Source organism: Phyllostomus discolor, chromosome 8 (genome assembly GCF_004126475.2).
Source record: "Phyllostomus discolor isolate MPI-MPIP mPhyDis1 chromosome 8, mPhyDis1.pri.v3, whole genome shotgun sequence".
Classification (NCBI taxonomy): Eukaryota; Metazoa; Chordata; class Mammalia; order Chiroptera; family Phyllostomidae; genus Phyllostomus; species Phyllostomus discolor.
In genome coordinates, this window is record NC_040910.2 from 28,732,321 (window position 1) to 28,758,315 (window position 25,995).

Sequence of the window (25,995 nt, forward strand, 5' to 3'; positions counted from 1 at the left end):
CTATTGTGGTGCTAGGAGGAGTGAGGGAGGGGCCCTAGGAGGAGGTTGCCCTAGGCAACGGTACACAAGCTAGCTAGGCGCAAGACAGATCTCCCTACCTTTGGATGGAGACTCAGCAAGGGGAGGTGCAGATCTGCCATTCTAGGACAGGATTAGCTGAGAAGCTGCAAGCCTCTAGAGCACATGGAATTGTGGACCAAAAGATTTAAACAGAAGGAGGGCAGAGACTTTCTTTCTCTTCCTCGGGAGCCACCTGGATGATTGTGCTACAGCTGCCTGTGTTTCTCAAAGGGCAGTATTTTTAAATGGCAGAAGGAACTCTGGGCACAGCCTACAGTTGGGCTGGCCCGGCAGAAGGTGGCAGGGTTAGTCCTCTTTGTGTATTGTAGAGGGTGCAGATTCTGAGGCAGAAGCCTGCCATTCCTCCAAAATTGTGTAGCTCTTGTATCTTATGTTGTTTTAGTTTGTAAGCTAATCTTACAGAAATAAGATAATTAAAAGTTAACAGAGGGTTGACAGGGGAATTTAAGAGTTCAAGATTTTAGCCTTAATTGATAGGCTCAAGTGATCAATGCATGTTGAAAGCTGTTACTCAAAATGGTGTAGCTTTTGGATAAAGATTCCTTTCCTTTTTCCCAAAACTGCTGCCTCCAGAATTTTGCTTAGAGGGTGGAGGTGGGCAGTGGGACCCTACTTGCTGTTCCAGAACACTGTGTTCCCACTGTGGCCCTGATTCCTGGTCCCAGAGGGAGCAGAGCTGACCTTTCTAACAAGGAATACATTTATCTGTCTTGTTTTAACCTGTGTGGTAGCTGTCTAAAGGATTGAGGTGAGGAGCTTATCTTTGTTTTGCCTAGCTCAAATCTCACTCAGGAAGGAAAAAGGCAAAGGCAAAGGATAGCCTTTTGCCCACTGCAGCTGACTGCCCAGGGCAAAAGATTACAATTGAGTCAATGCAATTGAGTAATGAAAACCTGTGAGAAAAATCTGGCAAAGAGAAACCAATATATTGTGGAATTTATTGTAGAAAGCCTTGCTCATGCCTAGGGCAGGACACATGCTTAGAAAAGACCTGAGAAGACCCTCTGGCTACTCTTCAAGATTAGTACAAGCAGGAAGTGAAGGATAAGGCAGAACTGTAAATTGACTAAGTGTTTATAGGAGTATCCGAACTCAGAACCAAACTGCAAAAAATGGGAGAAATTTTTTCTTTGTTTTTCCCCTCCTCCTCCTTTATCTTCTTTCTTCCTCCTCTTTCTTCTCCTAGTCCTCTTCCTCCTCCTCCTTCTCCTTCTCTCTCCCCCTCTCTCTTTCTCTCTCTCACACACACACACTTTTTTTGCTTTCCTTCCATATTCTCTCTCATCTTGTGTTCAAAAAATTCTGTCAAAACACTAACTGAATATAAACTAAAAAACAAAGACTTTGGAGATCACACCTAATGAAGAATACAGACTTAAAAAATAGTTTAGAAAATCACTAAGTAAATCAACAGATGGTGGACTACTAGAACCAAAAAAAAAAAAAAAAAACTTTGAGAAGGAAGAAAATTCCAGAATTACATTATAATATTCAAAATGTAGAGTTCCCAAACAAATTTTGAAGCATGAAAAGAAATAGGAAAGTGTGCACGTTGACCCAAAATTATCAGAAATTATCCCTGAGAAACAAAAAAAAATAAGTATGATACATAAGAAACAAATACCAAAATGGCAAAAGTAAGTCCTTCCTCATCAGTAATTACTTTAAGTGTAAATAAATGAAATTATTCAATGAAAAGTTAAAGGCTGGCCATACTGATAAAATATAGACATCATCTAACCGTATACTGTCAGTGAAAAACTTACTTTGTATCCAAAAATACAAAGATATGGAAAGTGAAAGGATGAAAAAGATATTCTATGAAAATAATAAACAAAAGAGAGCTGGGGTGGCTTATCCTAATATCAGGGAAATAGACTTCAGGTCAAACACTGTTACATGAGACAAGAAATACATTATATATTGATGAAAGGGTTGATTGATCTAGAAGACAAAATGATTATAAACATATAGATCCCAAACAACAGAGCCCCCAAATATATGCAACAAACATTGACAGGATTAAAGGGAGAAACTGACAGGATTAAAATAATAGTAGAATACTTTAATACCCCACTTGCAATAATGGATAGAATATCTAGAGGGAAGAGCAATAAGGAAATAAATGACTTAATACAATAAGCCAACTAGACCTAACAGACATAGTTAGATGATTACATTCAACAACGTACATTCTTCTCATATGCATATCAAGCATTTGCCAGAAGAGCCCATATTTTAGACAAAACAAGTTTCAATATATTTAAAAATGTTGAAGTCAGACAAAGTATCTTTTCATACCACAATGAAATGATGTTACAAACCATTAAAAGAAGGAAAATTGAAAAAATAACAAATATATGGAAATTAAACAGCACACAAACCATGGATCAAAAGAGAAATCACAGGAAAATTAGAAAATGCTGAGAAACAAATGACAGTAAAAGCACAGCATGCCAAAACTTACGGGATACAAAGAAAACCGTGCTCAGAAAGAAATTTATACATTAATACCTACATTGAAAAATATAAAAGATCTCAAATCAACAACCGAATTTTACACCTTAAGGAACCAAGAAAAGAAGAGTGATCCAAAACCTCAGTTACCAGAGGAAAGGAAATGAAAAAGATCAGTGTGGTAATAAATGAAACAGAGAATACAAAAATAATAAAGAGAATCAATGAAACAAATGTAGAATCTCAGAAAAGATCAACAAAATCGATAAACCTTTAGCTAGCCTGACAAAGGAGAAAAAGAAAGAAAGAAAGATGCAAATAAATAAAAGCAGGAATGAACATGGCAACCCATTACTACCTATGCTATAGGAAAAAATAAATTATGCGAGAGTACTATAAACAACTGACTGTACACCAAAAATTAGATAATCTATCTTAAATGGACACATTTCTAGGAATATACAAATTACCAAAACTGTTTTAAAATATATAGAAAAATCTAATAAAACTTGGCTTTACTGGTGAATTCTACCATTTAAAAAAGAATTAACACGAACCTTCCTGACTCATTTCATGAGCCTACATTACCCTGATACCAAAACCAAACTACAACATTACAAGAAAGCTACAAACTAATATCCCTTATGAATACAGATGCAAAGATTCTCAACAAAATAACAGCAAACTGAAAGCAACAGCATATTTGAAAGATTATACACTATGACTTTGTGAAATGTATCCCAGGAATGCAAAAAACTCAACATAAGAAAATCAATTAATGTCCACACTACCCAAAGCAATCTATAGATTCAGTGCAATCCTTATTAAAATACCAATGACATACATCACAGATTTAGGATAAATATTTCAAAAATTTATATGGAACCAAAAATGACCTAAGAGCCTCAGCAATCATCAGAAAGAAGAACAAAGTAGGAGGGATCACAATTCCTGATATCAAACTATATTATAAGGACACTATAATCAAAACATTCTGTTTGACACTGGCATAAGAACAGACACATAAATCGATGGAACAGAATAAAAACCCAGAAATAAACCTATATCTCTATGGTCAATTAATATTAGACAAAAGGAGGCAGGAGCATAAAATGACGTAAAAATAGCCTCTTCAATAAATGGTGTTGGGATATCTGGACAAGTGCATGCAAAAAAAGTGAAACTAGACCACGAACTTACACCATACACCAGAATAAACTAAAAAATGGATAAAAGACATAACCATAAGCTGTGCCACCACAAAAGTCCTAGAGAATATAGGCAGTAAAATTCCACATATCCCACACAGCAATATTTTTGCCAATATATCCTCTAGAGCAAGGGAAACAAAGGAAAGAATAAACAGATGGGACTACATCAAATTAAAAAGCTTCCGCATGGCTAAATAAAATATCATCAGTATGAAAAGGGATCCAACCATATGGGAAAATATATTTGCCAATGATGCCCTGGACAATAGTTTGATCTCCAAAATATATAAACAACACATATGAATAAACATCAGGAAGACAAACAATCCAACTAAAAATTGGGCAAAGTACCTGAACAGACACTTCTCCAAGGAGAACATACAGAGGGCTCAGAGACACATGAAAGGATGTTCAACATCACTAGCCATCAGGGAGATGCAAATTAAAACCACAATGAGATACCACTCACACCAGTCAGAACGGCTGTTATTAACAAATCAACAAACAACAAGTGCTGTCAAGGATGTGGAGAAAAGAGAACCTAGTGCACTATTGGTGGGACTGCAAACTGGTACAGCCACTGTAGAAAACAATATGGAATTTCCTCAGAAATCTTAAAATGGGAGTGCCTTTTGAGCCAGCAATTCCACTGCTGGGATTATACCCTAAACACCCTGAAACACCAATTCAAAAGAACCTATGCCCCACAGTGTTCACAGCAGTACAATTCATAATAGCCAAGTGCTGGAAATAGCCTAAGTGCCCATCAGTAAACTAGTGGATCAAAAAACTATGCTACATTTACACAATGGAATACTATGAAGCAGAAAGAAAGAATGAACTCCTACCTTTTGCGATACCATAGATGGAACTGGAGAATATTATGTTAAGTGAAATAAGCCAGGTGATGAAAGACAAATACCGTATGATCTCACCTATAAGTGAAACCTAATGAACAAAACAAACAAGCAAGCAAAATAGAACCAGAGGCATGGAAACAAGAAACAGACTGATAGCAACCAGAGGGGCAGGGGGAGGAGTATTGGGAGAAAGAAGAGGAAGGATCTAATCAAAGAACAGGTATAAATAACCTAGGGACATGGACAACAAGGTGGAGATTGCCTGTGGGAGCAGGGGTGGGGGGTGGGTAGGGCAGGAGGCAGCAACAGGGGAAAATTGGGGCCACTTTAATAGAACAACACTTTAAAAAAAGAAATAATACAATTTAATAAGAATAAAAAATCAATTAAAGTAATATACCACATTAATAAAGGAAACAAAGTCACATGATCACCTCAGCTATTGTAGAATAAGCACTTGAAAAAAATTCGTCCATTATAAAAACACTCAGCAAAACTAGAAATATAAGGGAACTTCCTCAATAGTATAAAGGACATTTTTGGAAGATCTCACAGTTAACAATGATAAAAGACTGAAGCTTTTTCCAAAAATCAGAAATCAGAACAAGGATGTCTGATTTTACCCTTATCATTCAGAATTTTACTGCAAGTACTAGCCACAGCAATTAGGTAAGAAAAAGAAAAAAAAGCATTCGAATTGGGAAAGAAGTAAAACTCTCTCTATTCATAAATGACATGATCCCATACATAGCAAATCCTGAAGAATCTACAAAATAACTATTAGACATAATAAGCAAATTTTGTGATGTTCTAGAACAGAAGATCAATACTAAAAACTCAGTCATGTTTCCATAAATAAGCAAGTTACTCTCTGAAAAAGGTATCAAGGGAAAAAATCCAATTATAATGGCATCCCAAAATTAAATACCTAGAAATAAATTTAATCAAAGAAGTTAAAGACTTATACACTGAAGATTACAACACTGCTGAGAGAAATTAAAGACCTAAAAAATGGAAAGACATCTTATGTTTATGGATTGAAAGACTTATTATTGTTAATATGACAATATTATCTAAAGTGTTCTACAGACTCATTGCAACCCCTATCAAATTTTCCAGTCTTTTTAAAAATATTTTATTTATTTCTTTTTAAGGAGAGGGGAAGGGAAGGAGAAAGAGAAGGGAGAGAAACATCAATGTGTAGTTGCCTTTCACACACCCCTTACTGGGGACTTCACCCACAACCCAGGCATGTGCCCTGACTGGGAATTGAACAAGCAACCCTTTGGTTCTCAGGCCAGTACTCAGTCCACTGAGCCACACCAGCCAGGGCAAAATTTCCACAGTCTTAATTTTAGAAGTAGAAAAGACAATCCTCAAATACATGTGGAATTATAAAACACCTTGAATAGCCAAAACAATATTGAGTAGAAAGAAAAAAATTTGAAGACTTACAATTCTGTATACAAAAGCTGTAATATCAAATAGTTCAGTACTAGCATATGGATTGACCTGTAGCCTATCAGAATAGAATTGAGAGTTCAGAAACAAACCCATATATCTATGGCCAACTGACTTTTAACCAGGTGTGAAGACCATTCAGTAGGGAAGGAATTCAAAAAATGGTGCTGGGACAACTGTATGCTCACCAGAAAATGAATAAAATTGGACCTTAACACATACTATACAAGAAAATGTATTTTCAAATGAATTAACCACCTAAATGTAAGAGCCAAAACTATAACACTCATAGAGGAAAACATAGGGATAAATCTTCATGAGCTTGGATTTATGAATGGATTCTTAGATATGATACCAAAAGCATGAACAACAGAAGAAAAAATAGATTGGACTTTTGCATATTAAATGGTGTTATCAAGGAAATGAAAAAATAACTTACAGAAAAGGAGAAAATGCTTATAAATCATATATCTGATAAGGGCCTATTAACCAAAATATATAAACAACTACAACTCAAGAATTAAAAGAAAAACAACACAACTATAAATGAACAAAACACTTGAATAAACATTTCTACAAAGAACATATACATCTTTTCATGATATGAAAAGATGCTCAACATCATCAGTGTACATGGAAATGCAAATCAAAACCACAATGAGATATATAATCACTTCACACCCATTACAATGTCTATAATTTTTAAAAATCAAAATAGCAAATGTGGTGAGATTATGGAGAAAATGGAAAACTTGTACATTGCTAGTGGTAACATAAACTGGTTCAGTTGCTGTGGAAAATATTTCAATGGTTTCTCAAAAATTTCAATATAGAGTTATTATATGACCCAGCAATTCTACTCCCAAAAGTGCTGGGGTCCAGCCTCGGCGGGGTCTCAGGGTCCCTGAAGGATGCACGGCTAAGGCAAAACGAATGAATCAAGACACCCGGTGGGGTGCTGGAGGACAGCCAGGCTTTTTGGGCCCGACTGACTCACTGAGAAAGATCAATCTTTATGTTTATAGGAGAGGTTATACAACATTCGATGTGTAGTGTGATTATTAAAACAGAAATGGTTACCACAGAAATAATTTCTAAAAACACAGAAGATTTTACAGATCAATCATGTTAAACAAAAAAATAACCGAAAAGTACAGGAAATCCCACAGATCAACCATATTAAACAAAGGTTATTTTGACCAAGAGGGTCATTAATCAGTTAGCCAACGAAGCTATATGGGCACAAACTTTTAGGTGCCAATTAATAACTAGGTATCTATTAAGATTCCAGGAATTGGTCTAAATTAAAAGGGTGCAAGGGGTGATTTGTAGGTATATAGAAATCAACTATTACCCATTGAGGATTAAATTTGTCTCAGGTAACTTTTTTTACCTAGGTGTTTTGATTTATACACCTTGAGGAGGGGCATGTTTTGTGTTTGTTTCCATGTATTGAAATTATTATTCTCAACTAGAGCTCCTTGCGTCTTTACACTCCTGTCCAGGGTATGGGAGGGGTAGTGGCTCTAATAAATCTTAAGCTTTCAGGTGGTGACTCCCTAAGAAACATTCCTAGCAACAGCTTCCTCCAGCGTTCTGGCAGTTGGTCTGCCCATAGTTTAATTTTGTCCTTAACTTCCCAGGTGAGGGAAACAGGCAACATTAGGGTTGCTAGGGGTCTCTATTCTGTGGTCAACAAGTCATTTCACACAGAATCAGAGGCATCATGCAGATTTTTTGTTATAACACACAGGAATCTAAAAATCCCACCAACAATTGCTAGCAGGGACAGGCATACAGGAGGAGCTAGACAGGAGATCCGGCCACAGCCGCCTCTGCTGTGCAGATGTGTCTCACCCGACCCGACTGTGTCAAAGGTCAGCTGTTGGTCAGCTCCCGACACAAAAGTATACCCAAAAGAATTAAAAACTAGTACTCAAATAAATACAGGTCCATGCATGTTCATAGCATTACTGTTCACAATAACCAAAGTGGGAGCAACCCAAATGCTCATTGCCTACATAAACACACTGCATATATACATACAAAGAAATATTATTCAGCTATAAAAAGTAGTTGAATACTGACAATGCTACAACTTTAAAATGTTACAATGAAAGAAGTCAGACCTAGAAGGTCACATATGATTTCATCTATTTCAAATGTTCGGATGAGGTAAGTCCATAGAGACGAGAACAGACTGGTCGTTGGCAGAGGATGGGGGAAGGGAGGAAAGGGAGCTACTGTTCAATGGGTACAGGTTTTACCCTTAGGAAAAGGAAAACGTTCAGCAGCTAGGTAGATGCGGTTGTGGCATAACATCATGAATGTACCAAATGTTGCCAAATTGTTCACTTTCGTATGGTTAACTTTATGTTTGTGAACATCCCCTCAATAAATAAAAATAGTAAATAACATTTAAAAATAGTCCAAGTAAAATGCCTCTTTATGACTCTTCTTAAATTTTTACATCTTAAAATCATCCTCATAATTATAATGTCACAGCACAATAAACATTAATTACACAAGCACACATACCTCTACAAAGAATGTTAAAATAGAAAAATTCATACCAGTTATCCTGAGTGAGTGCCGACAGGGAACGGTTTTTGTAGAAATTCATTACATAACCATTCAATGGAGACTTCCTTCCACTCATATCATACTTAGTCATGCAAAAGAATGGAACTTTTGTGACATCCACATCAACTGTTCGTAACTTAGCCTGAGGAATGGAGAGGTTTCAGATTGTTAGCATTACCTTTTGAGATGTGCCTCAATCTATTATGAACTTTGATTATTGTAGCTCATGAGATCTAGTGAACTAAAACAATAACCCAATATATTTTAATGAAGTATCATCAAATATTAAGTATATTAAGGTCCTCCCAACTTTAATATAAATGACCAAATAAAATCAGTAAAAACCATCATTATTCAAAATATTAAAACTATTTTTGAACTCACAAAAATGATATATCTAATTTATTCAGAGTTTGAAGAGACATAGTCATTTTTACAATCTCAGATATATACTCAATCTTAGAAATAAATCATTTCTCCTGAAAAGATGTTTGTATAAGCTTACAAACTTCTTTGGTTTCAGCTACACATAATAGTAATAGTGCTTGTTCTTTTTTCCCCATTCACATCTATTTTGGCGGGGGGGAGGGATATAAGTACCTGATTTTGGCTAATCACAGTCACTGGGACTTATTTCCATCAACATGCTATGGATAAGCTGTCAGGGGCCAGGTAAGACTGGTAGTCTCACTATTGCCAATCTTGTGTGGCAGGGAATGAAGTGGCTCTTGTGTCAGGAAGTGCTTGATACGTACTTACTGAGTTTCCACTCCCAGTTTATGTGCAAGGATCACAGAGGTGAAACAAACAAAACTGTCCTCAAATGGTTTATAGCAGGGTTTCTCGGATGTTCTTTTATTCCATTTTTTAAAAATTTTGTTATTGTTTTTCAATTACAGTTTACACTCTATTATTTTATATTAGTGTAGGTGTACAGCATAGTGGTTAGGCAATCATACACTTTACAAAGTGTTCCCCCCAATGTTTCCTGTATCCACCTGACACTATACATAGTTACTGGAATATTATTGACTATATTTCCTATGTGTACTTTACATCCCCGTGACCATTTTTTAACTACCAATCTGTACTTCTCAATCCCTTCACTTTTTTCACCCAGCCCCTCAATCTCTGTCCCTTCTGGTAATCATCAGTCTGTTCTCTGTATCTATCAGTCTATTTCATGTTGATGTGTATATTGAGCTCAATTGTCCTGAGATAGCTCCCAAGATTCCTCATTTCTAGCAGGTGATACTGATGTTGTGGTTCTCTGGTGCCCACCTGGAATGGCAAGGGCTTATGCTATAGTGACTCACACAAGTGTGACAACGTAACTCCCACATGATGATTAACTAAGAGACAGCATTCTTATCATTATTTAATTCAATGTCTATTTTTAGAACTACTTATGCACAAAAAAAAGAGAATTGTTTTCCACTTCAGCAAAAAAAAAAACAAAACTATTATTCTGGAAAGAGAATACAATGGCTTTATTTTACTGGATACTTAGCTAGTATTCTAATCACATAGAATTATTTCTCTTAAATGATAAACAGGGTAAAAGAAAATTTCACAGTAACATTTACATACATCATTTACCACATCGATATGAAATAAATCTTGATCAGTTATGTTGGACAGGCAAGCAAATGGGGAGACAGCAGTTCTGCTCTCAGTTCCAGGCATTAAATGAGAGACCAGTTCAGAGTCTTCGCATTCTTTACCTGAAAAGTCTGATAACAAATCAATTAGAAAATCAAATAAGAAAATAATTGAAAACTGTTCTCCTATTAAACACAAATTATTTAAAACAAATCATATTTGTTTATACCATTACTACTGGGCAAATTATTAAACTTTCTTTTAACAAAAATACTTAAGGACTATAATGCCAGATGATCACTGAGAAGACTTTCTTCATAGACTAAAATCATTCTGGCATCTGCTAGTGGTTCTATTATTTGGAGTTATCAGTTGGCACAACTGGGTAATTCCATGTCTATCCACTCAGAAATTTATCAGATACACACTACTGACAAACTATCAAACAGCTTCATTGGACACTAATGGATCTGAGGACCCCAGATCAAATACCAGCACCATCCACCCATCCTTTAGAATGAATTTCATTATCATTCAGTTCCTCTCAAGATCCTATGGAGCTACAAAAACTGCACAATTTCTCATAATAGAGTTAAAATTGACATCATGCTCACTTTCTTACACTAACTCTATTATTAATATTCCAGCAAAGGGAAAGACATTCCTACTTTATTCATCAGGAGGCAAAAATAATAGAACATTTCTAGGTCTTATGGAAATCAACCATGTCACCTCAGGCCTGAGTGGTGAGTGTGGGAAAAGCAGCTGTTGTCATGTCCATCTCAAATGGTTCCCTATCTCTCTCTCTCTCTCTGTATGTACATATGTATACATGTATGTATGTATGTATCATCTTCCCTTCCACCTTCCTTCCTCTATTTCGTCTCTCAGACTTCCTTCTATGACAACACCACTCTTGTTTCTGTGTCTCATTGTTTCTCTTTGACTCACTGCCTCTCTTCTGTTGTTCTCTTTGCCTCTTTGTCATGTTTGTTCTTTTTTACCTTTCTTTGAATTATTGTCCCTCTATTTTCTGTTTCACTCTCTTTACTAATCTCTCTCTATAGGTCTGCTTCTCTTCTGCCTTTCTGTCCACGTGTTTGTCTTGTTCTTTTTCTCTATTTCTCTCTCAATCCCTGTCTCTGTCTCTCTCTGTTTCTGTGTGTCATTCTATGTATCTATTCCTCTATGAATCTCTGCCTTTCATATACACACTTCTCTGTGTCTGCCTCTGTCAGTCATTCTGTCTGTCCTTTTGTTTCTATTTGTCTTTCAATCTCTGCTTAAGATCTACCTGATGACTAAGAAGATACATTCTACTATTAGCTCTGTTATGCATGGTATCTCATAGAGAATTACAAAAGAAGAGCATTGTTGTTTCATTTGGGAGCCAGGAAAGTGCATCTTCTCTCAGGGCTATGCTTTGTAAAACACATTTGACTGAAAATGGAAACCATGTGTCTAATTCAGCTTTATTCATATTACTCCCTTGTAAATTTTTCAGTTGATCCCAAGTATAGGAGACAAATACAAAGGTTTAATGTCTGACCCTTAAGCCCCCCAAATTAAATTTATGACTATGATTAATTAATAAGTAACCCTGCATTTTAACAGTTACAATTATCTGACATTATTTGTTTTAATTAGAGAGGTGGTGATTGCACATTTTACTGCACCAGATGCTACTGAATAGTATACAATACTTGGAAATTATACAATTATATTTTATATGAATTTCACCTCAACTTTTTAAAAAAACTTAGGAAAAATTATGCCTGTGTTTGTCACTATTATTTATTCACATATCATTTCTTAGAAATTATATTAATTTCCTAATACTGATGTAGCAAATTGCCACAAAATTCATGATTTAACACAACTAATATTTATTATTTTACAGTTCTACAAATCAGAAGTCTGAAATGGATCTCACTAAGCTAAAACCAAGGTATAGTCAGAGCTTGTTTGACCTCTGGAGGCCCTAGTGGAGAATCTATTTCCTTGTTTTTTCCAGCTTCTAGAGGCTGCTACACAGTCCTTGGCTTGTGGCCCCTTCCATCTTGAAAGCCAGTGATGATTTGTAAAATCTTACTAATAGCGCATCCTCCTAACTCTGATTTTTCTGCTTCTCTCTTCTACTGAAAAGCACTCTTATGATTATATGGGGCCACACATTTATACTGGTAATCCAGTATAATCTCCCCATCTTAAGGTAGCTGATTAGCAAATTTAATTCAATCTGCAATCTTAGCTCCCCTTTCACTACCTAACATATTCTCAGGTTCCCAGGATTAGGATCTAGACATCATGAGGAGAGGCCATTATTCTGCCTACCACAGTAAACATCTCAGAGAAAAAGCAGAAAAGAAAAATAATTGTATGCACACCATCAAGTCCCAAATGTAGGAAACTGCCTGGGCGCACTTACATTCTTTTCCATGAAGTTGACGCATGACCGGCTAATTTTCTCATTCCATGGTTGAATAAACTGACCATTTTTTCTTTGTCCTTCATAAGCTTCCTACATTCCAATATAATACTTTACCCAGAAGTGTGAATAGCCCAAGTCAGCCCTTACTGCTCCATTTTTTTTCTCTTTGCTTCTTCTGGAAAACAGAGTTCTACCACCTTCCTTCTACCTCTCAATCCTTCTGTCTTTCGATCTTGGAGCACCGAGTGTATTCTCTACTTCCAATCCTTTTGCTTTATCTACCACACATTACTGATTTTTTCTTACATTTTTATATTCTTTTTCATTTATTCTATCTTTTCCTCGAAGACATGTGCAAAGACTTAACTTTTTTAATGGCCCCCACAGTATTCAAGGAAGTAGAACACACCAATGAGCACTAATAGATGAGCCAATATTCCTTTTCTTATATTTTCACAGTTACTCAGATTTGAAAGTTTAACTAGTTAAGAGCATCAATATCTACTAAAAAATAGCATCAATAGGAAAGAAAATATTTTAGAATAAATTTAGACCATTTCATGGTCTGTTAGCTTATAATGACACCAGAAAATATAGAAATATTTAAATATTTAGTGTTAAATCAAATCTATATTGGCTTGGCTAATTCCAAATTATGTTTTCAGTATATAATTTCCACCACATAGATCTGAAGGATTATGTTGGTTTCCTGTGTATTCTGTGTAAAATTAAACTTAAAATTTAGTTTTATGAAAAATATTTACATTTTCTTTTATTAACTTTACATTCTGTTTATGTACATTCACAATCTTACCAATTTCTGAGAGAGGTAGTTGGCATTCTTTTCTCATATCAGCCAACTTAGAAATTGTTAGGAGGAAGGAACCAAAATTCTTTTGAATTATGTTGTTGTGTTCCTCTACCACTTCAGCAAATTCCTGGGGAAGATCATCTAGAATTACCTAGGAACAATGAATTAAATTACTGTAACTATTTTTTTAAGCAGATGATTAACAAAATCTGTGAGATAGATGATCATGATATATTTAAAAGTCTGGATGAAAAAATATTTTAAGTATAAATTCTATTATTTATAAAAGTATAAATACAAAAACTAAAATCACTTGCGATACTACCACCCAGGAATATATGTTTTAAAGATTTGGGTATATAATGTTTCCTCCTAGTCTTGTTTATACAAATTGTGTTGTAGTGTTCAGTTTCTTTTTTGTCTTATGTTTATGCTCATCATTGTACCTGGAGTATCTGCCCATGTCATGGAATATTACTTAAAAAGATGAATTTTAGTGGCTACATAATATTGCCGCATACAGGCTTGTTAAAGTTTTTCTAACCATTCTCTTTTTGTTGGATATATAGGTGGCATCCAGTTTTCAATGATAAATAATTATCAAATGCTGTGCTTTGAATTGTGTCCCTCAAAAAATCACAGGTTGAAATCTTAAGGTTCAGAATGTGAGCTTATTAGGAAATCAGGTTATTGCAGATATAACTAGTTGAGATGAGGGTCATACTAGAACAGGATGAACCCCTAATTCAATGTGATTGGTTTCCTTATAAAAAGGGGAAATTTGGATAGAGAAACATGTACACAAAGAGAATGCCTTGTGAACATGAAGGCAGAGATCGGGATGATGGATCTATAAGCCAAGGAATGCCAGAGAGCACCCAGAAGCCAGGAGAGAGACATGGAACATGTTTTTCTCTCAGTCTTCAGAGGCACCCAACTCTGCCTAGACTTCCGCCTCCAAAACGGAGACAGTAAACTTCTGTTGTTTAAGGCAGTTTGCGGTTCTTTGGTATAACTGCCTAAAAAAAACTAATAAAGTCACATCTTTATGTAATTCATGTATGTAATGATATAATTTGACTATATCATTATTATAATTTCAAAGATGTAACAATACTACATTAAAGAATATTTTGAAGGACATATCTAATAAGTGAACTATAGTATCTTGTTAGTATTCATTTTTTTTTACCATTGGTAGGATTATTTTACATTTTTTTACAACTTCAGTATATGAAAGAACTAAAATTTTCATTGTATCTCTTTTGTATTTGAAGACCTTACTAAACTGTCATTAATTGTTATTATTTTCCTGTTGATCCTTTTGGCTTTTTCAGTAGCCAATCATTTCTTCTGTAAATAAAAATAATTGCGAAAATAAGAGCTAACACTTATTGGATGCTTCCAAAGTATCAAGCACTATTGTAAGCATTTTGTATATATTAATTAATTTAATCCTTATAGCAATCTTTTGAAATAGGTACTATAATGATTTCCAGCTGACAGATAAGTAACAGGCCTAGATAAAGAAACTTGCTTAATGCCACCTATGAGCCAAGTAGCAGAGCTAGGAAGAAGTCCAGGAATCTATCTGGCTTTAAATTACTTTACAGTACTTCATATTCACTATGCTTACCTTTCCCACAATTATATGGTACTTTTATTTTTTGTCATTTCGCCATGAGTAAAATTCTCATAATTTCAAATGGCTGTTAAATTGGGCATTCATTTCTTCTTATTTCAAGGTTAAGTGTTACTATGGCCATTATTTCACCATTAAATGCAATGATTGTGATCATCTTCAATGCAATAAAAATTCCTATGTTACTCACTTGCTAAAAATCTCTAATAGAGATAAAGTTTTCCACTGTTTTTTTTTTTAAGTCCTCACCTGAAGACATACTTATTCATCTTAGAGAGAGGGGAAGGGAGGGAAAGAACCATTATTGCAGGAGAGAAGCATTGACTGACTGTCTCTTGTTATGCATCTCAATCAGGGACTGAACCCTCAACCTAGACATGTGTCCTGACTGGGAATCGAACCCACAGCCTTTTGGTTTATGACTGAGTCTTCAAGCAACTGAACCATAGCAGCCAGGGCAAGTTTTCCATTTTTAAAAAGCTCTTGACCTTCTCCTCATCTGAGAAGTCACTGTATATAACCAAGAACTGATTGAGGCACAATGAAGAGGTAACGCTAGTAAATGACAGCAAAACTTTGTTTGGGGGAAAATATGACTGCATTGCATGTTCTAATGGAAAGATTTTAAGTAAAATTGCAAGGTTATGGTATATATTTCTTCTTACCGCTGAACAAGGAATTTTCGTTTCAAATTTGTTCACACAGGGAGGAAGATACCGTCTTCCAAAAAGATTTGCTAACACCACCACTAAGGTCTCCATCACATCTTCAGAAAATCTCTTTTGGCCTGTTTAAAATAAAGGGTTTAATTTCCCAAACTTTGGAGAACAAAATTCATCATTTTAGAAACACACTAAAAAAAAAAGAAATAAATACACTGAGTCAGTTCTTAATATCTAAACTTAAGCCCTGGCTGTTGTGAGACAGTTGATCGAGCACTGACCTCTGAACTTAAAGGTCGCTGTTTCAATTCCCAGTCAGGGCGCATGCCTGGGTTGTGGGCCAGGTCCCCAGTTGGGGGCATACGAGAGACAACTATAGATGTATCTCACTGACGTTGCTCTCCCTCTTTTGTTTTCTCCCTTCCCCTTTCTCTAAAACCACTTTCCAGGTGTTCAGTGAATTTTAAAATAAATCACAATATTAGTTTATGATAATGCAAACTAGGTGGCATCCTACTGACACAGACTCTGGTATCCTTGGATCTACTGTTAGCTGAAGGAACCAAAAGGAAAAAACAAAAACAAAAACAAAAAGAACTGCCACTTTGCCACGGAATGGCTCCGGATTCCATCATGGGGTTCAAATCTCTTTGCTGGTTTGTTTCATTCACTTTTTCCACCTCTCTGCAAAACCTACTAAGGAATGAAGGCCCTTATGCAGCTTTCCAAATTGCTTATCTGCCATTCAAGGCCAGATGTCAACCCATACCCACTCTGTCTGTGGCACACATTACAGTACAAAAAAATAATCTCACAGCTACTCCTGTTGACATGTTCCTGGTATTTCTTGCAGTATTTTAGGTACTAAATCTCAAGGGAAAACCTATGATTCCAGAGTTTTAATCAGTCACAGTATTTAACACAGTGCTATGCCCACATGGATACCCACTCATGAGAGCTTGGAAACAAGCCACAGCTGACTCACACTAGCGGAGAAATGCAGAGTGTTAAGAGGGAAGCTTCCAGTCTTCAAGGAAACAAACAAACAAAAAACACTTCAACTTTACGTGTTTATACTAGTAACTTTTGGGCAAATTTTTTTCACATTATTTTTTAATGCCTTTAACATCATGATACATTACTCACCAATTTATAAAATAAGTAAAATTTAGTGATACTACTTTCTGTGATCTTTCATGAAAAAATATAGATTAATAAGGGATTAAAGGCTTTATGTTTAGTTCTAAGGTAATACTATACAAGTTTCATTATTTTTAATGTTATTTTAAAAAGTTGGTAATTTACTAAAAATAAAATGCACAATGGGGCATTAATTACAGTATATATATTTAAGTTCATTTGAATTTGGATCATATAATTTTATTTCTCTCTATAGAAAGTTAAATTTTATTATGTTTAAGTTATGGAAAAGAGAAAAGTAATTTATGATTTTAAAAAAAGGAACATCATTTAAGAAGACAGTATTGTGATGTCAATATATTTCTACAGTTTATATTTGACTTCGAACTGTTATCTTTATGTTTTACTATGATAAAGATAATTATTAGGACCTAAATGTGAGGAGATCACAAAACGGCCTGTTTTTCATATCAATGAAGATACAAAAAAGGACAAATTAGTGATTTTACATCTATTATTGCAATCTATTTCAACTGATATATGTACACATATTAAAATGTCTTATAATTCTAGAATAATAATATTTATTATTCTAAGGATTTATTTTTAGTTTAAAGTATATTAAATGGTAATTAGAATATTTGCAGTACTTTATAAATATATCATACATATATTAATAATATTTTGATAAACATATTAATAATATAAAATAAGAAAAATGTTTAAAATATATTAAGATGAATGCAGTTCGAAAAACACACCATCCAAAGTGGATGCATTCTGGGGAATACATGGATATATGTGAACATGCGTGGTCTGTGTTTGTGTTTGTGCACACAATTCAATGAGTAAAAAAGTTTGGTAAAGGAATATTTGCTTACCGTTTGTATTGGTTGGAATACACAACTTATGAAATACACCTTTCTTCAGAAAGCTTACTAAAACAAAGTTGGAAGGTTCGTGGTAGTGCAAATGAGACACAAGTCCGGAATATCCAATGGGAATACATTCTTGATTCAAATATTCCTATAAATTAAATTTAACATGTTAACCTCAGTCTCTAGATCTCAGAAATATCAAACAAATAAGTTGTTCATAAAGGACAATTTAGTACAGTGGAGTTAAACATGTGCACTATCATCTTAATTTAGTGGAAATAGATTTAAATCTTACCTCTCTGACCAAGAATTGCAAAGAATATATAAAGTAAAACTTTAACATGTGCTTGATCTTTGGCTGCTTGAAGGACATCAGTGAATGTTGGAGAACTGATAATGCCTATACAAAAATATCAAAATATCAAGTTAGATATTAAGTAAATTTTATAGTGTATCTTCCAAATGTGATATCCAAAGGACAACTAAACATTTCTATTACAGAACAGAGTGCTATATATATTTATGTACTACATATAACATATGACATATTTTTATACTAGGCATTAAATATTGATTTATCATATTATTATGATCATTATACTTATAATTAGGCATTCCATAGTGCTTTAAATTGCATGTATATGTAACTGAAAACAGTAAGAAAAACTTGAGGGAAAGAAATAATTACACCTTTATGCATGGCAGGTGAGAAGTAAAAGTATAAAAATGTAAAGCCAATAATTATGAATGTTACAGCATCTTTTGTTTATCAACCATTAGTTATTTCTTTGAAATTTGTTTTTAAATCTCTGAGACCACATATAATTACATTAAAATGTTTCTTTTCTGATATATATGGAACCCAGGGGTTATTATAATAGGACAAGCATGGGCTTAATTTTCCACATGTTTAAATGTGTAAAATTAAAAGCAAGTTTCTATGTTGAATAAGGGAACTACAAAGTAGAATCAAATGTTACAGTGAGTTTTTATTCTCTTTATTATTTTCTTCTCTTCAGTTTATGTAATTTATGATAAAATTGAGCTTACGTGATTATATCTAGTTAGGTAATTTAAATAATATAAAACAGTGTACCTTTGCTTTGGCATCCTCTTTGTCATCTGCTTTGGCAACTAAGAGCATAAGTCTGAGAACCAAGGAAATGCTTAAAGGAAACTGACCCTTCAGTTTGGGCACATTCGACTTTAAGAGCCTTTCTATCTTAGGTAATGGAATGTCATAGAAGAACACGTGTCCTGTGAGATCTTCTCCACGTCTTCCTGCACGACCGGACATCTAAGGAGATTATCACAAAACACTTTTAAGTTATTTCAAATCTTGCCTCTGTAAATGGTTAATGTCTGACGTACCTACACCATAAGAAATAATTAAACTTTCAAAAATCTTGAGAGTTCTTTGTTGCTTGGTATATCAAGTTTAGCAAAGTTTAAAATATTATTTTATTTGAAAAATATATTATCAAAGTATTTACTATTTTAGTAATGACTATGTTTTAAGACCATGACTTTCAAAGTAGGGGTGTCCTGGCTGGGTGGCTCTGTTGGTTGGAGTGTTGTCCTGTACACAAAAAAGTGGCCGGTTCAAGTCCTGGTCAGGGCACATACAAGAATCAAGCAATGAGGTCCTGATCTCAGGCCTGGTAGGTCAGTTGGTCAGAGCATTTTCTGGATATGCCTAGGCTGTGGGTTCGCTCCCAGTTGGGACGCATAGGGGAGGCAACCTACCATGTTTCTCTCTCACATTGATGTTTCTCCCTCTCTTTCCCCCACTCTCTTCCTCTGTTTCTAATATCAATAAAGAATTCCAATAAACCTATGAAAACTACTCAACCTAATAAGTGAATTCATCCCCCAAAGTTTCAAAATAAACATGGTCTTTTTCTGGCTTATGAATAGACATTCCCAATCCCTATGTATACAAATATGGGCAAATTGTATAAATACCTGTCGAAAGTTCAAGGCATCCAAATAAACAGAATCTTCCATAAAAACAACAGATTTACATGGCATGTTAATTCCCAAAGCAAGGGAGGAGGTAGCTGTTACTACCTAAGGGTAAACGGTAAACAAAATCAAAAATAAATTTAACCTAGAATACATAAATGTATGCATAGTCTTTAAATATTGATTAGATTAGACTCCCTTAAAATCATTTTTCTTGAGTAAAATGGGAAGGAATGTCACCAAAAATACAAACTACATTTTTTGAATAAATAACTCATAAGGATTTGTATTCATTTTTATGTTTTCCTTAATATAATTATCTAGCATTTTTTATTGTAAAATGATGCGAAATCATAGTCATTCAGTAAGTTTGTAATTATTGTGCACAAATAAAAGTGCTAGGTTGTAAAAGCAGTATGATTTTACATGAAAACATTTCTAAAAGGACAGTAGGGGATAAATTCCAAGAGAGGGAGCAGGCACCAGGTCACATCAAGCATAAGAAAACCACTCTAAGGAGTTTAGATTTTAAGAGAAAGGGGCATAACATGATATAATTAATATTCATAAAATTGCTTTCGTTAGTGCGTGAACTCATTTTAGGAGGTGATGAATTGAAGCTGAATGATCTGATGGGGCATTTTGACTTTTTGGAGGTGACTTGATAGTGTATTGAGTAGAAAATGGTATTTTCAATTGAGTTAAAATATATGAATAAAGGGTATTTCCTAGGATTTCCCTTTTCTATCTCAATTTAAAAATACTATTTTAACTCACATTTCTTTCTTTAAAGTAAGTTTTCTGCTTATATTTCTTTTGTTTTAAGATTTTATTTATTTACTTTTTAGAGAGGGAAGGGAGGGAGAAAGAGAGAAAGAAAAAAACATCAATGTGCGGTTGCTGAGGGTCATGGCCTGCAACCCAGGCATGTGCCCTGACTGGGAATTGCACCTGGGACACTTTGGTTCGCAGCCTGCACTCAATCCACTGAGCTACACCAGCCAGGGCTTAACTCACATTTCTTAATAAAAACTGAAGCTAACACCCAGAATATCTCATCTCTATTTCATCCCAACCCCACTTCAGATTGCTTGTACTCTTTCTTACTTCTCTTTTCGACTTTCTCTCTTCAAAATATATTTTTTTCTCTACTAGGTTAGCTCCACTACATAAGTTTGGCTATATAGTGTTTTACTTATCTATCTACTCTATATTTTCTTGTTTCCATTACGATTTTTTCTTTTTATATTTTCACATTGTAAAAATGTTAAATTAGTATACCTTTCTAATAGTGGGACCATCTGTCCCTCTAGTAATGATTTTATCTTAACATGTATTTGTTTAATATAAATATCACCACATCAGCTTTCTTTTGGTTATTATTTACATTTCTTTTCCTTTCAATTCTTTTTTCTTCTTTTAATTCTTTTTTCTCCTTTCAATTCTTTTTTCTTCTTTCTTTTTTAAATATGTCCCATATAGTCAACACCTAGTTAGATGTTCTGTTGATCAGCTTCAAAAATGTTCCTCTTAATTTGAGTCATTGAGTTCATATGCATCAGTTTATTTAACATATTTTTTTATATTTGATGATCTGGCTATCATTTTATACTCATAGTCACAGTGTTTTAAATCATTTTGTCTGCTTTCTCGGTTACTTTTTAATTCATTCAGACGTTTTAATGTCATTTACTTTTCCTCTGTAGTTTGGAAGTTGAACACTCAAATTCTGTTTTTTCAGTGAGTATTGACAAGTTTACATAATCTGTACTTACCTTTTAAAGGTCCAAAATTAATCAATAATTTTATCCTTCCTTAGACATTTCCTCAAATAACCTCCACTTCTGAGACATACACTACTGTAACATATTTTCCCTTTAAAAAAAATTCCAAGTGGATATTTTTATTCAGATAATAATAATTTTAATTTATATTTGCATTTTTCTATTATCACTCTTTTTGTATTTTTAAATAACTCTCATTTTTCTGAAATTACTTCCATTCTGCCTAATTTAGAATTTTCTTTTAATTGACGAGGCAAAATGGTCAAACATTTCTGTACTTATTTGTCTGAAATTCTCCACTTTGCCCTCATTCTAGAAAAATAATTTTGCTGTATATAAAATCTAAATTGGAAATTATTTTCTTTAAATTTTTTAAGATAAAATTTCACTTATTTCTGGATTCCATTTTGCTTTTGACAAGTCCGATGTCACTCAACTACTCTGTGAATCTGTTTTCTCAGAGTGCTTTTAATGTGTTTTATCTTTAATGTCATTTTCTTATATAATATAGTACATATTAAAACATGTAAAGTAAAACTAACAGAACTACAAAGAGAAATTAAAAATTACATTAACAATAAGAGATTTTAACACTTTCTAACTCACAATTCTACTGTCATAACTGATAGAAGGTATTTAAAAAAAGGTCCAATAATACAGATTTAAATTAAGGAAGTCTCACAGGACACTGAAACCAGGACCCACAGAACACATACTTTAATACATGTATAGAACATATTGCTAAATAAACTTTATTTTTAGAACTTTTTTAGATTTCCAGAAATTTGCAAAGATAATAAAGAGCTCCTGTCCTGGCCGGTGTGGCTCAGTGGATTGAGCACCAGACTGCAAAGCAGGGGGTCACTGGTTTGATTCCCAGTCAGGGCACGTGCCTGGGTTGTGGGTCAGGTTCCCAGGTGTGGGGAGAGCAAGAGGCAACTGCACATTGATGTTTCTCTCCCTCTCTTTCTCCCTCCCTTCCCCCTGTCTAAAAATAAGTAAATAAAATCTTTAAAAAAAATGGATTCCTATGCTCTACATCCAATTTTCTCTTATTAATATCTTAAATTAGTCCTGTATATTTGTTACAACTAATGAAAGATATTGACACAGTATTATTAACTGAAGCTCATACTTTCCCCAGATTTCCTTAGTTTGACCTAATGTCCTTTTTTAGGATCCCCCCAGAGAACCATATGACGTTTGACAGGCACGTCTCCTTTGACTCTTTTTTATTGTAACTTTCTCAGGCCTGTCCAAAGCAAATCAAGGCTCTTTGGAGACATGACTCATTCTAAGGCTGGGGCAAGAAATATGCAAGACAAGTGAGCATCTTACTTCACCAGAAAGCAAGGAAGTGCTCAAAAACAAACAACTCACAATGATGGAAGCATGCCAAAGGGTTAGAGAAAGCAAGTGAAAGAGCTCCCAATTGCTGAAGCTGGAACAATTTGAACAAGAAAATAAGTAGCATTGACTTACATCTAAAGTATAAAATAAATATCCATGTGTCCATACTGACATAAATAAATTTGGGGTTCATAAAAGAATGAAGGAGAAGAGATGCAACTCTTATACAAAATAATTCTAGATAATTTATGTAGATAGCCTAACTATAAGGAGGAAAGTATAACTGAACTACCTACTCCTTAAGTGTGGGCTGTGCATAGTGACTTCCTTTCAAGGAGGGCACTAAGGAAAAGGACAATAAAAAGTAACTTTATAGTGGAAAAGTCTAACAAATAGGATCTGGGTCAGATGCTCAAGATTAACATCAACAGTGATGTCATGTCCATAGTCTATAACACTAATATGATGAGAATGACATGCTACCCCTGAGGTCTTCCAACAAGCAACACATAGACCCCATGTGACCATGAGGAAGAACATCAGTGAAATCCCAGTTGAGTAATATTCTACAAAAATATCTGATCAATTATCCTCACAACCGTCAAGATCTTCAAAAACAAGGCAAATTTAAGAAACTGTCACAGGTGAGAGAGCCTAAAAAGGTCTGACAAATAAATAAAATGTTGCATCCTGGGTGGGATCTTGGAACAGAAAAAGGACATTAGAGGAACAACTGAAGAAGTATGAATAAAGAATAAACTTTAGTTAAAAACAAATCAACATTAGATAATTATAACACATGTACTATACTAATGTAAAATTTTAAATTGAAAAATTGGGTGCATGTCATATATGATACTCTCTGCACTGAATTCACAATTCCATTTTTTAACCATAATACTCAAAATTTGTCAAGGTGAAGTAAGCAAATGGACTAAGTCAGGAAAGAAATTTAGTGATGTATTACTGGAGCTTGAAAATTAGTTTTGCTCTTTGAAATAATGATGTCACTTTGCAGAATCAGCTAATCTCATCAATAATCCAAAATAATGACATGTTTATAAACAAAAATTTCAACATTAGCAGAATGTTTAAATGAATTTTACATATGTATATTATGATGCACTCATAAACTGTTCATTAGGTAATGCTAATTCATACTGGACAATTATATACTATTAGGCAAGGCAGACAGGATCCCTAATTGCACATACATTATATATTAACTATATAAAATATATTTGAAAGAACAGAATATGCTAAAATGTTAGCAGAACATCCCTCCAAGTGGAGGGATTATGTCATAGTACATTTCTCCCTCCTACTGAGGCCTGCTCAAAGGAATGAGGGTGCTGCTTTTAGGAAAGTTATCCTCAAAGTTTACCAACCTTGATGTGCTTCAGTCTGAAAAGCATCTCCACAACTTGTCTTTGCTTATATTCCATTGAACCGTGATGATATCCAATGCCCCGACTTAACAGACTGTACAGTTGGTAGCTTTTTCTTGTTCCTCTCAGTCTGTATAAGATCTTTGATAAAGTCTGAAATATCCCAAACAAAGAGTCTGCAGTATCAACTTAAAACATTTATCCTTCAACTTAACCTGATGTCATGTGTTAAAAAGTTTAGAAACCAATGCAGAGTTGGACACACTTCTAAAAACAGTTGTGGCCAGAAGCCAAAGCCTATGTAAACTACAAAATGCCCAATATATGGATGCTATTTTAGTAGAATGGTTTCATAGTACCTGATAGTCAAAGTTTGATATCTGATACAAGAAAATGTAACCCAACTTTACACGTGGTGATGCTTTCTTCATCTATTTCTTTGTCAGGAACATGCACCCCATCTTCTTCTCCATACCCACTGAGTGGTTGAGACCTACTCTTGATTTCAAACTGTTGAATCACTGGTTATGGCTCTAATGAACTGAACTATGGCCTCCAGATCACCCTCAGGAAACGAGGAAATACCGAAGGGAGAAGATAAGAGGTGAGGGACCAGAGTGCCCTGAGGGTACTACCAAAACCCACCCCTGCCTAAATTCTCAGCTTAGTCTAATTTGCTACCACCCTATTGTTTTATTTTTGCTGTTAATTCAAATCTACCATGTTTTTTAGACTATAAGATGCACTTTGCCCCCCAAATATGGGAGGAATAATGGTTTTAATGCTGCTGTTGAGTTCTGCTTACATTTACATTGGTGAAATATTATGCTATTTATGTTATCAAATATTTTACCACATTTTTGCTTCAAAAATTTTTTTCCTATTTTCTTCCTCTAAAACCTAGGTGCATCTTATGGTCTAAAAAATATGATAACTTATTGGGTTTCTTTTTCATTAGCACTTCCAGTCATGTCTGATCAGTGTTGGTTGTCATCTCTCTTTCATTCTTTGTGTCTTCCTGTCTATCTTTTTTGTGTGTTATCTTTATATCTGTCACTGTTTCTCTGTCTCTCTACCCCTTGCCCTCCCGGCTCCCTCTCTCCCCCTCCCCCTCTCTTGTTCTCTTTTGAAACTCTCTCTGAAACTCTCTGGGTCTATTTCTGTATATTCTGTCTGTCTGTCAGTCACTATTATTGTTCCTCTCTTTTCTTTCTCTTTTTCATCCTTTTTCTCGTATTCTGCCTCTTTTTCTCCCTCTCTCCCATAACTTAAGGAAACAAAAAAGCATAAAAAAGTAATAACCACATTTCTCTGACTACTAGATGAACAATTAGGTCAATCAACAAACATTAAATGAGCACCCATTGTTCAGGGTGTCTATCCATGTTTTAGAGTTACATTTCTGAATGAGGTGTGGCATAAGGGAAAAGTATAAGACATCATAACTCCACAGTTTCCAGTTTGAAGATCTAGGTTCCAGATAATTAAAAAACAGACAAGAAAGAATTTCTAGAAGAAAGGCAAATGATTTTGAGGTTCTTGTAGCTAGTTGTTGCTTAACCCTATAGCTCAGAAAAATTATTTTACATTTAATTTTAATATATCTGTCTACATGTAGAAATAGTTATAACTAACTTCAATTAATAAATGCAATTTCATAGATATTGGAGTTATACTCTGGCACAATTC

General features: G+C 34.5%; 1 protein-coding gene across 1 annotated transcript in view; it reads right to left on the reverse strand.

Annotated features, from left to right (window-relative positions):
* LOC114502959 (probable ATP-dependent RNA helicase DDX60) overlaps positions 1 to 25,995 on the reverse strand; it is a 72,521-nt gene that overhangs the window by 1,423 nt on the left and 45,103 nt on the right. The window contains exons 27-35 of the mRNA XM_036031983.1: positions 24,307 to 24,459; positions 19,785 to 19,889; positions 18,916 to 19,116; positions 18,115 to 18,219; positions 17,823 to 17,967; positions 15,805 to 15,926; positions 13,501 to 13,648; positions 10,244 to 10,386; positions 8,644 to 8,795 (exon numbers count right to left, since the gene is read on the reverse strand). Coding sequence (XP_035887876.1) covers positions 8,644 to 8,795; positions 10,244 to 10,386; positions 13,501 to 13,648; positions 15,805 to 15,926; positions 17,823 to 17,967; positions 18,115 to 18,219; positions 18,916 to 19,116; positions 19,785 to 19,889; positions 24,307 to 24,459 — 1,274 coding nt within the window. The remainder of the gene's footprint in view (positions 1 to 8,643; positions 8,796 to 10,243; positions 10,387 to 13,500; positions 13,649 to 15,804; positions 15,927 to 17,822; positions 17,968 to 18,114; positions 18,220 to 18,915; positions 19,117 to 19,784; positions 19,890 to 24,306; positions 24,460 to 25,995) is intronic.